The sequence below is a fragment of the Thalassophryne amazonica genome, chromosome 1 (genome assembly GCF_902500255.1).
Source record: "Thalassophryne amazonica chromosome 1, fThaAma1.1, whole genome shotgun sequence".
In the NCBI taxonomy this organism is placed as follows: domain Eukaryota; kingdom Metazoa; phylum Chordata; class Actinopteri; order Batrachoidiformes; family Batrachoididae; genus Thalassophryne; species Thalassophryne amazonica.
The window spans coordinates 24,888,835-24,900,159 of record NC_047103.1 but is presented as its reverse complement, the minus strand read 5'-3'; the positions used below and the strand labels follow the sequence as shown (position 1 = coordinate 24,900,159).

Sequence of the window (11,325 nt, the reverse complement as noted above, 5' to 3'; positions counted from 1 at the left end):
TCAAGGGTAAAGAAACATTTAAAATGCACCTACACTGTAAAAAGTGAGATCTGAATAAACCTTTTCAAAAAATTACTGCAATTTGTTACATCTACCTTTAGTTTTTCCTCAAAGTATTATATACAACCCCTGGCAAAAAATTATGGAATCACCGGCCTCGGAGGATGTTCATTCAGTTGTTTAATTTTGTAGAAAAAAAGCAGATCACAGACATGACACAAAACTAAAGTCATTTCAAATGGCAACTTTCTGGCTTTAAGAAACACTATAAGAAATCAAGAAAAAAAAGATTGTGGCAGTCAGTAATGGTTACTTTTTTAGACCAAGCAGAGAAAAAAAATATGGAATCACTCAATTCTGAGGAAAAAATTATGGAATCACCCTGTAAATTTTCATCCCCAAAACTAACACCTGCATCATATCAGATCTGCTCGTTAGTCTGCATCTAAAAAGGAGTGAACACACCTTGGAGAGCTGTTGCACCAAGTGGATGATGGGGATGATGAAATCATTTTTCAAGATGATAATGCATCTTGCCATAGAGCAAAAACTGCAAAAACATTCCTTGCAAAAAGACACATAGGGTCAATGTCAATGAGCAGATCTGATTTGATGCAGGTGTTAATTTGGGGGATGAAAATTTACAGGGTGATTCCATAATTTTTTCCTCAGAATTGAGTGATTCCATATTTTTTCCTCTGCTTGGTCTAAAAAAGTAACCATTACTGCCACAATCTTTTTTCTTGATTTCTTATAGTGTTTCTTAAAGCCAGAAAGTTGCCTTGTGTCATGTCTGTGATCTGCTTTTTTTCTACAAAATTAAACAACTGAATGAACATCCACCGAGGCCGGTGATTCCATACTTTTTGCCAGGGGTTGTATAATATGGGTGAAACCTTAAATTATAAACATTCTTTGAGAAAAACTAAAACTTTGGTGTAAAAAATGTCTTTTTTTAAGTTAGCCCAAGTTTCTTTTTTTTTCCTCAGTATAGTTGGCCATATATTGTCAGACAAAAAGGTAATTTTATCACAGCAAAACTTTAAATTGTAAGCTGGAATATGGCTAGATTCTCCTGTCACTGTAATTCTGTGACCAAAGAATTGCCCATCATTGTACCACTCCAAACAATAAGTAAAAAGTAGGTTGCTAGCATTATTTCATTACTATTTTGAGTGCACTTTGGATTTTCATATCTTTGTGGCTGTTGACTCTGTCTTTCCTTCCTGAACAGTTTTATTTATTTATTTTTATGTAATAGCAATCGTTAAAGCTGAGTAGAGCTCTCCAAAAATCGATTTGTAATGTTGAAATATGACTAAGGTTGTTTATTCAAAAAAATAGTTTTCCTTTAAGGACTCATATCACTGGCATTTCATATACTTTTAAAACCCATTGCATCTGTTTTGCCTGCAAATGGTTGGTACATTTACTGAATATGTCAGAGAACATGCTGCATCTACATTCACTTTAAAAGCCAACATTAAACAACAGCCCATTTATTGTGAGATAGTAGGTATTAAAATAGTATTTAAAGCCCTAATTGATCCGATACATACGTTCCCTGCAGAAAAATGGCTTTTCTCAATGGCGACAAACTTTACAACCAAGCAACTAATGTTACTCTACTGGAACACTGACAGTCGTGTTTGGCTCCAGTTCTGGAAGCAGCATCGTTTCAGCCGTGTCCGTTTCAGACCAACATGTAGCCCCGGTCCTGTCTCGCTCTATAAGTAGCAGTGTGGATTTTTGTCAAGTACAGTCAGTAGTCCCTCGAGTCCGTGGACCTTCACAGAAGTCAAGCCCATAGAAGTCTGAGTTGGATGGAGTTGTGCGGGTGTGCAGCCACTCCCGTGTTCACTCATCACGGATGGGAGGAAGCTGTTTCTCTATGAACCGCTTGATGTCCACCATTTCCTGCAGGAAGCAAAGAAGAGGTGGAGTCATGAAGCAAAAAATTAAAAAAAAGGGGGGGGGGGGGAGTTGTCCAATGTATCTTTTCCCTCGCTGACCTCTGGACAGGCGCTGTGAGGTAGACCCCGATACATCTTGAAGGTGATGTTGGCTGGGTTGATGAGGCTTTTCAGCTTCTCTGCGGTCTGGCTGCCAAATATTAAGGGGACCAGCGGGTCGGCATCACCATGGCATTGTAGAACATGCATGTCCTTGTTAGCACTGTTCGCAGATGCCTGAGAACAGAAAAGATGGTGATTATAAGACTACAGCAGATTATGATTTGGTGATTGGACATCCCTATGACAAAAGAAAATTTAAAGAAACAGTTCACAAGAACAGGAACCAGCTCTACCTTTTCGGGGTCTAACAAATCGATATTCCTCATATTTAGTCCTTGAGCCAGATGATAAATTTGACCTAAGTTGTATCACTTTAAGGAATTAAACAACACCATGATTTATACTGTACAAAAATGTATGGCGCCATCCCAGGATAGGTCAATGTAGGATTATACAGGGGTCAAAATATAAAAGTGCATCAATCATACTGAAAAGTACACCATGCTGTCTGATCATAGGGGGTTCAAAAAAAAGTGGAGTTATGGGGTAAAAACAGCAAAGAAAAATTGGACAACGGTCAATTCAGTTTGTACAGGCATCAAAAGTTAAAGTTGCCCCAATTTTGGTAAAAAGTCAAGTAAAACTTGTATTGGACTTCACCACATCCATGACACCGAGGGTCCTGGATGGCAGCCACCAAGGCAGACAGCTGGTCCAGCCCCCACACCTCTAAAATACCCATGTATCTCCAGCAGCCAGGTGAAGCATGGGTAAAGGTAAAATGTGATGCAAATTATTGGCCGAGCTAACTAGATTAATAAATGAAATAGCTTAGCTGAATGCTTGATCTCCAAAGAAAAAAGGCAGACGTCCATTGGACTCCACAATGTTGACCCCTATGTAATCATTGTTCCCTAACACCCTGGGAGGCCACCACACATTTTTGTATAGTCCATGGTATTACCGAGGCTGTATTGTAAGTGTTGTTTATTCTCCTTAAGTAAATGGACTGCATTTATATAGCGCTTTTCCATCTGCATCAGACGCTCAAAGCGCTTTATAATTATGCCTCACATTCACCCCAATGTCCTGGTGCTGCCATACAAGGCGTTCACTATACACCGGCAGCAATAGGGGATTAAAGGCCTTGCCCAAGGGCCCTAAGTGATTTTCCAGTCAGGCAGGGATTTGAACCCATGATCTTCTGGACTCAAGCCTAACACCTTAACCACTAGACCATCACCTCCCCTAAAGCGGTACAGAATACCTACTTGGCCTATGGGCCAATTAGGAGGGGTGATGGATGTATCTTGAGGTACAAGGAAAGATGTACAGTTCCCAATAATTCACATGTACAGCTCTTCGATTACACAGAAACACTGCTGTCAATCACTTATTTTGTTTTTTCTGTTCAGCCTGCTGGACTTTTTTTTTGTTTGTCTGTTTACCTGAGGGAAGGAGTTGCGGATGGGAAGCCAGCAGCTTAATGCAACCACCCCGGCCAGCTTCTGCTGAGTGGTCAGAGCAGTGTAGAGCGACAACGCTCCACCCTGGAAAGAAAAACCAACAACAATAATAATCCTGTATCACTTCAATTCTTAAACTTTCAATATTCAGTCTCATGTAATGCAACAAACAAGAAAGAATCTGTATCCTAACAAGAAGGGACACTCTAGAGTGCAACACCTGCTTTAGATGTTTGATTAAAGTAAATTAATTGTTTGTGATTCTGTGAAACCGGAATATATACTATATGTGGTCTTGACATTTGATTTTGTTCAATACTGAACCACTGACTAACGTACAATCCTTCCACCATGTACAATCCATATAGGCTTCGAGTTCAACAGTTATGCCTTTGAGAGTTTGGCCTTTCAAGGTCACCAAAAGTCAAAGGTTAAGTGACCAACAGAAAGTTGATATATGACTTCATATTACTGTTTAATAGTAACCACAGGTGTATGCTGAACCAATTCCTCAGAACAGTCTTCTAAATATCCCCAGTATATAAGCATCAGGCCAAATATTATGACCTTGGCCTTGGTCAGGCACATCTACCACACCACGAAACTGCCTTTGTTCCTGGATGGCAACCACCCAGGTAGACAACCAGTCAATCCCCACTACTTGAAAGTAATGATCTATCTGCACCAGCCAGGTGAATAAGGGTCATCTCCATAGCCTTCTCCAGCCACTGGGCTCCTCAACACTGAGGGACCTACAGAACCAGTCCAAACTTTTGACTGGTTCTGTAGGTCCTAGATCATAATCAAAACGTCATAGCCGACACTCTTCAAAATGCACATGATACTTCTCATCCAAGTCTCCCTAAATAATTGTTCATTTGACGCAAAGTCCTTCCAGTGGTTATAACATGCAACACAGGTTATGATATAATATGCTAAATGCAGCGCCAGTCATGTTGCAGAATAACAGCACATTAATTTCCACTGATGAAAGAGGCTTAACAATAAAAAACATTTTTTGTGGCCTAGAAGATGAGAATGGAATGAAGACTGAAAATTGACCTGAAGGCCAAAACCATCAAAGGCTCTCCGAAAGATCTTCTGCAGAAGACTTGGACATTCTGAGCAGAAGTGCATTTCAAGACACAAATCCTCTCAAGTTACACAGAAATATGTCTCATTCATAGTATTCCCAAATTATGTATTGCTTAGAAATTCTGGGGTTCAATACTAGTAACAAGACTGATTCAAAGCTTGGTAAAAGTGAATTCAAATGTGCTTGAACATCTGCAGGTCTTCAGCAGAACAACTTAACATTTACCAAAATATAATTTCAATAGTGATATTGAAGTAAAATGTTAAAATGGAAAATAACATTAACCTCTAGCAGTAAAATAACAGGGTTACCATAAGATTTACTGATATCCAGAATTTCTGAAGTGCATTTATAAAAATGGCAGAAATCTTTTTTTTTTAATCAATGTTCATATTAGGGCCATGGCAGAAAAGAAAAGACAGAAAGCAGCAAAGCGTGAAACAAACTTTTCAATTCTGATTACTCAACATAAAATTTAAGATTCTGCAGTATAACGCACCATTTTAAATACAATCTATTGACTGTCACCTGCTGGATGGCTAATGGATTAGGAGCAGGTGTGGTTGTCAGTGAGAGTGACAGTTTCTGCACAGAAATGTACTAAATAAGAGAAATAAAGCTATTTTCTCATTGATTCACAAAAGACTGTCACAAATCCCACAACACTGTGGAAATTATTTTGTATGAATGTAAGTGAAATAAACCAATTTCTTCCCTCGCTCTCAAACATGTAACGTGAAATCAGCTTGTCAGTATCTTTCATTTCCAAAGCCTAGGTGTGGTGGCATGCAATTATAATGCAAGACACTGGACCTTGAGTGGTAGACAGGTGTATGTGTGTATATATCTGGGATTAGCTTATTTAAACACATTTTATACCATGGTCAGTGAGAATTCCATGTCTAACTGGCGTGCATTATTTTCGTGTATACGCACACGTAGCTTGGCGAGTTAAGTCACTGTTATGATCACTCCGCTCTGGTCGCCACCACAGCAACGCGCACATCAGCTGTGTTTTGACAGGTGAATGACAGAAACGCAATAAAACATGGATTTCCAAGTGAATTTTAATATTTTTGACCAAAATAAAACATTTCAGGAATGTAAAGAGCAGGAGAGCAGACGAGAAGAACAGCAAAAGCAACGGCGTAAAGATTTAAGATCAGACGAACTGGACAAGATTGAAGACGGGAAAAAAGAAGAGAACGGTTCTATCCAAAAAGCGGGGCGGTGTGAGTGGCCCGCTGCGGCGCTTACCGAGTCCACAGACACGGTAAGCGCATCGGCGGCAAAATGTCTTGAGACTGGCATAAAATAGTCCCGAATACTTACGCATTTTTATCAAGTTCTGTTAACTTAAATAAATATTTGTGTGTTAGCTCACTGTGTGGGACCATGGTATAAGCAGATTAAACAGATTAGACTCCGCGTCGTGCATTCAAACCGTATAATGCACAGCTTCTCATTGTTTAATCCTTACTTAAACATTAGCGGTGAGTCACGGTTAAAAACTGTTACATAACTTATCATCTACAGTACATCATGTACAGGCCAAATTTACCTGTGAAAATCCACCGAGCATAATTCTGTGAGAAGGTATTCCGTTCTTCACTTCTTGGTCTATTAAGGCCTTAACTGTGAAAAAGACAATTACTTGCAAGTAAAGAAGATTTTTCTGCAGCTGAACCAAAGAGGCTGCATAGTAACTGTAACAAGGCAGTTAATTTTCCAGGCTTACTGTTCTCGGATGCTCTTTTGATACCAGCCTCATCCTCATCTGCATCTGGATTCAGGCCATAGATATCAAACCTACAGATGTGAAAACAGTAAAGTGATTTTTTTACAGATTCAAACCCAAATGACTGTTCAATAGCACTCACAAACTTTGATACTCACCAAGAAGGCATGGACATTCTCATGTTCAATGAGACGGGCATGGTGGGACTGTAAAGAAGAAAATGATTGTCAGTTTGGTCCAAATATAGAAAACAAACTACAGCACTGCACTCGTAGAGGGCAAACATCCGCCAACACTAGTTTCCAATTCCACAAATTTTTACCTTGGAAAAACATTTTCAAGGTCAAAGTCCTGTTGGAAGTGCCTTTTTATAAGCTAAAATACTATAAAAAAAATATATATAGATCAAAAGGGCTTATCAATGTTAAAAATAATCAAATATATGCTAAGTTCGCAATACGGATCAGATGTGGATCAAATTTAGGCTGTTCATTGAGAGTGCCAGTTTGCACTTCATTGTCACAAATGAGAGTGATTGAGGCACTTTTGATTGAGATACAATGAAAAATGTACACCAAATGGGCTTTTCAATATTAAATTCAAATGTCTACAAAATCCACAATCTGGATCAGATCCAGATCGAACTTTGTCAGGCGATAGTGAGTGCCAGTCTGCACCTCACTTCCAAATATGAACGTGACTGGGGCATGTTTGATTAAGATATTAGGTAAAATATCCATTAAATGGGGTTTTCAATGTTAAATTTAAATGGCCACAAAATCTGTAATCTGGATTAGATCCAGATCAAACTTTGTCAGACCATAAAGGATAATGCTCTCAAATATGAAAGAAACTTGATCTTTTTTGACAGTTATGAATTTTTGAAAATTCATTAATTGCTTAAGATAGGGATTATTCCAATTATTTCCTGAGTTTGACCTAGAAAATTGAATCAGTTCTTGCCTATGAGGATATGAATCTTCAGTAAAATTTCATAATGATATATGAAAAATTGTGGGCTCCAGGCTGTTCACAAACAAACAGACAGACAGAAAAACAAACAGGGGCGAAAACATAACCAACTTCATTGGCGGAGGTAATGAATGCAAACAGTTTCCATTAACTTCCCATGATAAAACCTGCGACCAAGAGTTATTCCCTTAAGTTATACAATAAATAATCATACTATAATTTCTCACACACAACTCTCCCACCCACACGCACCCCCCCCCAACACACACAGGTTTTTGCAAGTAATTATAACAGCAACACCAATAATAATATAAAAGACTTGTAATGGCTGGACATACGTACGCATGTGGGCAGATGTATTTCACATGTGGTATCCTGATGCCCGCGAATGCCTCAGCCCAGCCTTGTCTGTCATATTGGGCAAAATTAAACCAGGTTAAATACTACCCAATTCTGAGTGCAACACTTTGATGAGCATCAGTAGAACCAAAGTCGAGCTCCAGCAAAAAATGATGTGCATTTTGTACTCTAGTCCAAAAACAACTATTCCATGAAAATATTATGCTGCCATGAGATATTTGCCAGTCAGACAACTTCAGCTGTCAAGATTTTTTGTCCAGTGATGAAGGTTGGTATGCCGCAAACAACGATAGCATGCTAAGCTGCAACAAAATAAAAGACAAGTAGTAGATCTATATAGGTAGGTATGCACCAAGGTCCACTGTTGCTGGTGTCATAGACTGAACGGTCCCCCCTAAAAATCTGTCCACCCTGCCTTCACTGCGCATGTGTCATTAGCCGCGATTCATTGATTATCACCTTGTTTCTGCTTAAAACTTAAAACTGCATGCTCCATCATCTATCTCAGTGACAGACATCTGAAGCTTTTGTACAACAATCACTTCCACATAAATTCAGCATTATTTTATCATAAAAGATGGAGGAAGCGATCAGAACGCAGCAGTTACAGTTAATCGCTGCTGACACTCCGAAATGACCCACACGCAGTGAAGGTACAGTCACTTGCCCAGTTCCGGATCATTGCCAGTTCCGGATCACTGCTTTCTTCTTCTTCTCGTGTGTGCGTTCCCAGGTCTGCTGGGGGCTCCCCTACCGTTCTGAGGGGGGAGCAGCACATTAGTGTTTTAGCTTTTCCTCGATCCGTGTAAGAGCTTTTGCAGTTTCTCTTAATTTGGTTGTATCTTCTTCAAAGATATCCTCCGTTGTTACTTTTGGGCATTCTTGCCTATTGACTTGCTGGCATTCCTCTAGTATATGTTTTTGAGTTTCCTCCTCAGCATTGCAGAATGTACAGGATACATTGGCATATTTATTCCTATAGTTGCATTTTACTGCCAGCATTCTTGTTCTTGCCATCATGATGCTATGTGCTTCCATCCTGTTTAGTTTGTCCAGGTAGGGTTTCCTTTTTCCTACTTCCAACGTTTTTACGTTTTCAATGTAATGTTTTACCTTTGATTTGATCTCTCCTTGTTCTTTGATATTCTTCTTTAGCTGTTTGCCTATTTTCCTTTTTATATCTCCTTTGCTTGTTTGATCCGTTATCTGCAGTTTTTCCTTAATCCTGTTGACTTCCCTTTTCCATGGTTTACTATTGTTGTTGATTATTCTTTTCATTAGGTCTGATCCTACTGTATTTATCCTTTTTTGGAAGTTGATCTTGTTTTTTGTATTATATGGTCTATATCCCAGAACCCTGTTTCCGCATACATGATTTCTCTCCGTGTTGTTGTTGGTAGTATTAGGAGCCGTTTAATATATTGTCCAAGATTTGGTTCCTCATTTTCCCCTCCTTTTTTGTTGTTACCACTGACTCTCCTGCATACACAATTATTAGGATAAAGGCATGATTCCACTAGTTGCCAGATAACTCTCATCTCTATTCCTCTTAGGTCCAGGCTTCCTGCTATTTGTAGGATGGTTTGTAAGGCTCCTTCTGCTTTCTTTTTTGCTTCTTCTATTTGGTCAGCTTGGTTGTTGTTACTGTTGATTATTTTACCTAGGTATTTGTAATTTACACATTTTTCCAGTTTTTTGGGTCCTATGTAGAAATTTGTATCATCTTTTGGTTTCCCTATCGTCATAACTTTACTTTTTTCTTCCCCAAATTCTATGTGGTACCTATTTGCCAGATCATTTGTTATATTTAGCATTATTTGCATTTCCTTGGCCGTCTCTGCTATGAGGGCTATGTCGTCCATCCATAGTAGGCATCCTATTTTATTTGCTGTAGTTTTTGTGCCGCCGTTTCTCGTAATCAGCACGAATAAGCTAACATTTGGTACCAATGGAAAGATTGATGTTTTGTCTACAAACGAGCACAAGCTCGACCGGATCCAGCCGTCCTTTTGATCAGCAGAGGAATCAAAACATCCCGGTGTCTGCGGTGTGCGCGCTTTTTCTGACTCACTCATTCCTGCAAGTTTTAAAGTAAGGATCTCTAAAACGTAGCAAAGGTGAGTTAGCCGTTCGGTGTTTTTGGTTCTAGAGTGGGAAAATACTTACTTACTTGGGTAGAAAATGTCAGTGTGTTATTTCTTGCTGTTGAATTGCTGCGCACATTTATCTCCGATGCGAAAATTTGCCAGTTGCGGATCACTGAAGCAGCAGCCTCGTGTCTGTGGTTGTGAGTCATGTGGACTTTGGGGGTCATCTCGACATCACGAATGGACATGAATGTGGGGCTTTTACTTTTTAATTCGGGAGAAATCTCACCTCCACACATACTAAAAACGTATAACGGCGCTTTTCGAAACGATGTAAATTCTCATTTAATAAGGATTATTTCTATCATTTTGTGTTCAAAACACATTCTCGGGCACAGTGTGCATCATTCTGCATTAGAAGGGCTCCAGCCAGACGCCAGGAATGCCCCCAAAGTGACTGTTGTGATCCGGAACTGGCAAAAGTGATCCGTTTCTGGCAAATGTTTGCACCACACATAATGTGGCTTCACACTTTAAGTAGAAGCGCTACACCACCCAGACTTTTTCGGCTAAATAACATCCAAATACCCAATACAACAATACACAATAAAGGACATTCAGTTGTATTATGGCTCCATATAGCGGGACTTTAAAAAAGGTGATCCGGAACTGGGCAACCGTCTGTATGGGTAATGATCAGATGGGGGGGCCGATCAGACTGTGGCACCGGTTGAAATTTTTAAACAGCTCAAAAATAAAGCCCGTGAGCCAACAGTTTGACACCTAAACCATGCGTAATCTATCAACATATGATGCATTCATGGAAAAGAATCATTCATTTTAGAGGGATTGACAGGTGTGTTGACATACCCAGTGTCACCCAGGCCATGAAGGAATATCACCTGGAAAGAAAAACAGAATTCCACAGGCAGGTAAATGTCAGAATGTGGCAGTTGTCGCTTGTATCTGAGTCAGTAGAATAGCAGAGCTCAAAGAGCCCGACTTCAATCGGAAACATGTTGCTGTGGCAGCTGAACTCACCACCGCAGTGGCTTTCCGAGCGGCAGGCACAATGGCAGGTAGAGGTGCTGACATGTTGTTTCCGCACATACAGCGCGCAGGCAGCTGCTACGGAAGGACGACTTAGCCGTTAGCTGTCAATCTGGACCGCCCACGTCACAGTCCCGTTGTACAGGAGATGAAGGAGAAACGTCGCACAAAAACACAACGCACAACAACAGGCCTCCGCAGCTTCGTAACAATCGATCTGCTCCTACAAGTATTTTTGTGGAAAATAATAAGCCGCTAGATCACATTAACCCGCTCATAAATCCCGCCCCATCCGCTTCATGATTGGCTACTATAACAACTTGTTTATAAATCTGAAGTAGTTATTGGTTCACTAAAATGTCACTAAGCATTCGTAACAATTAAATCCGCTACAATGATAATAAATAAAAATATATTCTATTTTGGGTCAATTGTCTGCGTTTATATACGTGTTCATTTTTGTATCTTGAAATGCCAAATAAAAAATTTTGGAATATATGTGTTGTGGCCTTGTGTTTGTAATTGTATTTGTTGAAATAAT

General features: G+C 39.7%; 1 protein-coding gene across 1 annotated transcript; it reads right to left on the bottom strand.

Moving 5' to 3' along the window:
• Positions 1-1,486: 1,486 nt before the first annotated feature.
• lypla1 (lysophospholipase 1) lies at positions 1,487-11,025 on the bottom strand. Its single transcript, XM_034167456.1, has 9 exons — positions 10,776-11,025; positions 10,605-10,636; positions 7,630-7,695; positions 6,474-6,521; positions 6,316-6,386; positions 6,139-6,212; positions 3,464-3,565; positions 2,013-2,189; positions 1,487-1,917 (listed from the first exon to the last, which is right to left on the bottom strand). Exons 1-9 carry the CDS (start codon positions 10,842-10,844, stop codon positions 1,858-1,860), a joined length of 699 nt encoding a protein of 232 aa, XP_034023347.1. The 5' UTR covers positions 10,845-11,025; the 3' UTR covers positions 1,487-1,857.
• Positions 11,026-11,325: the final 300 nt, after the last annotated feature.

Excerpts from the sequence above, each read along its gene's own strand:
- lypla1 (XM_034167456.1), bottom strand. The coding sequence starts at position 10,844 with ATGTGCGGAAACAACATGTCAGCACCTCTACCTGCCATTGTGCCTGCC. Across the intron at positions 3,566-6,138 it reads TGCTCGGTGGATTTTCACAG|GGTGGAGCGTTGTCGCTCTA; the intron begins GTAAATTTGGCC and ends TTTTCTTTCCAG. Across the intron at positions 2,190-3,463 it reads TCCGCAACTCCTTCCCTCAG|GCATCTGCGAACAGTGCTAA; the intron begins GTAAACAGACAA and ends TTCTGTTCTCAG.